The sequence below is a fragment of the Helianthus annuus genome, chromosome 16 (genome assembly GCF_002127325.2).
Source record: "Helianthus annuus cultivar XRQ/B chromosome 16, HanXRQr2.0-SUNRISE, whole genome shotgun sequence".
In the NCBI taxonomy this organism is placed as follows: domain Eukaryota; kingdom Viridiplantae; phylum Streptophyta; class Magnoliopsida; order Asterales; family Asteraceae; genus Helianthus; species Helianthus annuus.
The window spans coordinates 129,871,581-129,876,045 of record NC_035448.2 but is presented as its reverse complement, the minus strand read 5'-3'; the positions used below and the strand labels follow the sequence as shown (position 1 = coordinate 129,876,045).

General features: G+C 36.9%; 1 protein-coding gene across 1 annotated transcript; it reads left to right on the top strand.

Moving 5' to 3' along the window:
- The first annotated feature begins 3,283 nt into the window (after positions 1-3,283).
- LOC110907649 lies at positions 3,284-3,790 on the top strand. Its single transcript, XM_022152598.1, has one exon. The coding sequence runs from the start codon at positions 3,284-3,286 to the stop codon at positions 3,788-3,790; it is 507 nt and encodes a 168-aa protein (XP_022008290.1).
- The last annotated feature ends 675 nt before the right edge of the window (positions 3,791-4,465 follow it).

Sequence of the window (4,465 nt, the reverse complement as noted above, 5' to 3'; positions counted from 1 at the left end):
TTCTCCGTCAGCGGGGTGTGAATGATTCTGGTCTGCCATTTTCACGAGTGTTTTCAAGAAGAGAAAAAGAGGTGAGAGTGGTCTTGCAAAAAAAGCGGATGGCGCCAATGTTGAAACAATGGTTAACACAAGGATAACCAAGAGGGTCGTTTCACTTATGGGGTTCAACCTCTTCTCTCGCTCGTATCGGTGGCCTGAAATCTGCAAAACAGTAAACACCGTTAGTCTCGTTAAGAGGGGGGAAGGGGATTTTCCCTCTTAACCAGGCTCCGGCGTGAGAATAAGTACTGCTCTGAGATGAATAAAACAGTGTGTGTATAGAGTGAGTAAAGAGAGCAAAAAGATCCTCAACCTGAATGATGAAGGGTCCTATTTATAGCCGGAGGGTGAAGAAGGAGGAAGCAGCTGTGCCAGCTGTGGGTGTGCGCCAGCTGTCCGACCAAGGGGAATATCCTCTTGGTCTGCTCTTTCGCGAAGGGTGTAATGGTACACGTGGCGTCCTTGTATTCGCTTGTGCTGGGTACCTCGTACTGGTCGCGTCAGCCCTGCTCCCTGGATTGTCGCAGGCCTATGTGGCCTTCTCTCAATGGTGACACGTGTTGTCCTTTATGTTGGGCAAAGCATCTTTGATGCCAGCTATGAACCGCCTAGACGTCTTCTGGAAGCTTCTAGAAGGTTCTGGTGACATGGGTGCCTTGTGTGCACAAAAGTGGTGTGGTCCTTGCCATGTAGGCAGGGAATTGGGACCATACCTCTTCAACACCATATCAGACGATTTAGGGTATCACTAAGATATTTTTTCAATCGAAAGTCAACTTATTGATCTTTAGATGATGATTATATTAGTTCTTAAATGATCATGATCACTACTTGATCTTGCTTTTAGACCATCCGTAGTGGGGTAGTTTTTTTTAAAAAAAATTCAAAAAAAAAAAACGCCTAAAAACGCCCCCAAACCATTACATGGAGCGTTTTTTTTTTTTTTTTTTAAATTCAAAAAAAGCCCCCTTGGCGTGGTTTAAAAATAACTGAGAGGGGGGCGGGGGGGATGCTTGTCCAATCATATTTCCGTTTGCATTAATTGGCCAATAAGAATTTTAAGTTCTTTTTTTTTTAATTTTATTTTATTACAAAACATAATGCCTAATAATGCCTCATCCTTACTACACCCATTTTAGAAAACGCCCAATAATGCTCCTTTGCTGACTGGACCGTCACATGGCGTAAAATGCCCTAGGACGAGGGCATTATCTTCCCCTTCCACTACACATTTTCTTATTACTCTTCTTTTAATTGCATCTGGTTAGTTATAAAAGAAGATTAATAATCCTTTCTATAGAGTATAATTGCAACAAATAAAACACATACATATTGCAACTTTGAAAACCAATTATTAGATGAAAACGACATGCTAAATGCCACGCAAGCCTCTTCACATACACCAACAACTAAAATTAATATTCAATTTTATTTGATGAAAAACAACAAAATCAACTCAATAATTAAAGGTTAAGAGTTTCGGATATGCACGATTCCATGTCATACTTATTATTTAATAAGTACCATATAAAAGACAAAAAAATTAAAATGATAGTCATGATTTAAACGGGTTTATGAACTCAATCAAATTTCTAAAAGTTAATATATACAAGGCACCCATAAATCATAAGCTTAGAGATATCATATACGATTTCTAGAGTTCGTTAAACTAAATCTAACTTTGATCATGTAGCTAAATCAAGAATTTGACTATATGTATTCTTTATGGGTTTGACCAAATTTGATTTAAGAGTAACGTTTTATACAAAATTGTGTTATGATCATAATTAGTTATCAAGGATCAGTTATAATCACCATTAAAGTTGACTTAATGGTGATAAACATTAACGGTGAACGGGGTGGAAGCGGTAAGGGGTGCGGTGAACCCCTTTCACCGCCGCCAACCCCATATACCGCGCGGCAAGGTTAAAATGCGGGGATTCTTCACCGCATGCGGGGAGATGATCGTTGGCATGAAAATGACCGTTGGGGGCATGCTTTCAGTGGCGGACCTAGGAATTTTTCCATCGGGGTGCGAAATATTTTTAAAAATTTTAGGCCCCTAGGTATATGAGTAAAAAAAATCGGTTCGTATCGGGTCGGGTCGGGTCATGTAAAACAAACGAACATCAAACTAAATTTATATAATCATCAAAAACATGTCAAACCTTGTTACAAACATAATTAAAACGTTGACGCCCTACGGGTTTTCATTTTTTGAAATCTATCCAAAACATCATCTAAAACTAATTTTTAAGCAATTCTTTCTCTATATAATATAAGTTCATCGCTCCATAACATAATGTTTCAATTTTAATTTTAATTTTCATCTATTCAAGCCCTAGAAATCATAACGTAAGTTGTAATAACCCTAAAAATATATAAACAACATAATCACCCTAAAAATATATAAACAACATAATCACCCTAAAAACCATCTAAACAACCATAAACAACATCAAAACACACAAAATTTCAAACCTATTTAACAACTTTATTACCCTTTTTTCTCCTATAATATCAACCAAAATCATCAAAATAACAAAGAAACTTACCCGTGTTCGGATTCCGGTTAGATTTGGTGTCAAACGACGGTGGTATGGTGGCTAATTACGGTGGTCGCCGGCTGCTGGACTGTTGTCGCTGGGTGATGTTGTTCGTTGGCAGTGCAGAGAGAGAGAGAGAGAGAGAGAGAGAGAGAGAGAGAGAGAGAGAGAGAGAGAGCAGGAGAGAATTTCTAAAGGTTTTGGGCTTTAATTATTTTATTATAGTTTGAAATTCTGTTGGGTTTGGTTAATGAGCTAAGACTTAGTGGGCTAGCCAGTTAGGAATTATAAGTGGGTAAAGGTATTGGTATTTGGATTTAGTTAGTTAGGTATTAAAAGTTATATAATTTAGGTAGTATTTTTTTTAAATAAGAGTTTACTAAAAAAATTTAAAATATAAATTGATAACACTTTTTACCTAAGGGGTGCGGACGAAAAATTCCAAGGGGTGCGGACGGGATTTTCGACGAAACTTAGCACTAATTTTTTTCCCCGGGGGTGCGCCCGCCCACCTTGGGCTGGGCTTGGGTCCGCCCATGCATGCTTTTGATTTTCAACGGCTATATAGCCGTTACTTAAAAAAAGTTTTTTTTTTATATATTTAAACTATATAGATCTAAACTCATTTTAAACAAATTCACACCAACCCATTTCCTCATTTCTCCAAAACTAAATCTCTACCCTTATTTTATTTAAAAATGGTGGAAGAAATACCGGTGCTTTTCCCACCCGATAGCAGTAATTCATCCAATAGTAGCATAAGTTTTTTCCAAACACTCATCGACGAAGCCGAACTACAAGATACCAACACATCTAGTAAGAAACATTATCTTTGTCGCCATCGTGAGAGTGGCCACGAAGCCCTTATGGTAGATTATTTTGTCGAGGAACCGAAATACAACGAAAATATTTTTTGTCATAGGTTTCGTATGTCAAAACGTTTGTTTCTAAAAATTGTGAGCAACGTGGAAGCGAATAACCCGTGGTTTGAAGAGGGCGTAGATGTGAGAATGAAGAAGAGTTTTACACCATTGCAAAAAGTTACATTGGCTATTAAACAACTTGCAACAGGTAACCCTCCAGACGAGAACGACGAGTATTTATATATGGCCGAAAGGACTTCCCGCGAGTGTCTAGAATATTTCTGCGAAACGGTTTGTAAAATATACGCTCCCAAGTTCTTATGTAGGCCAACAAGCCTGTAACACCCCAAAAATATAAATTTTATATTATAAATTTAATGTCGGTTATGAACAAGATAAAATAACTAGGAGTAAATAACCTGGTTAATTATAAGTCTTGTAGTAATTAATAAGGAAAACTTGGTTAAAGCACATTTTATAGAACTTGAGGAAAGTTGAGAGGCTAAAAGTGACAAACTGAAAATGTGTTTTAATTAAATAAAACATAACACCAAAACACACACACTAAGTGTGTGTTCTGGTCGTGTAATCCACAGGAGCCAAAAAGAGCTCTCAAAGCTCAAACCCTACTTGCAAGAATTGATTAAATTGAAAGCGCAAATCAAGTTAAAATCGAAAACCAAGTTGAATCTAGTGATAACCAAAGTAAAGGGATCATAAGGTATGTCAAATTTCATTATTTGGTTCCATCTTAAATTCTTGATGAACTTATGAAATCGAAAATTTAGCTTGCATAATTGATGTTTGGATGAAATTAGGAATGAAATCATGTCTAGGAGTAAACCCTAGTCAATAGCTTGTTGAATTGGTGTTCAAATTATGAAATTCATAACCATACATTCATGTGTTAAATGAGTTTTGTAGAAATACGATGAACACTAGAATTATGATTATCAAACTAGTGTTATTTGATGCTCCATGAAGTAAATCCAGAATGTTGATGTGAAAACTAGACAT

Coding starts and splice junctions, on each gene's coding strand:
- LOC110907649 (XM_022152598.1), top strand. CDS start 3,284: ATGGTGGAAGAAATACCGGTGCTTTTCCCACCCGATAGCAGTAATTCA.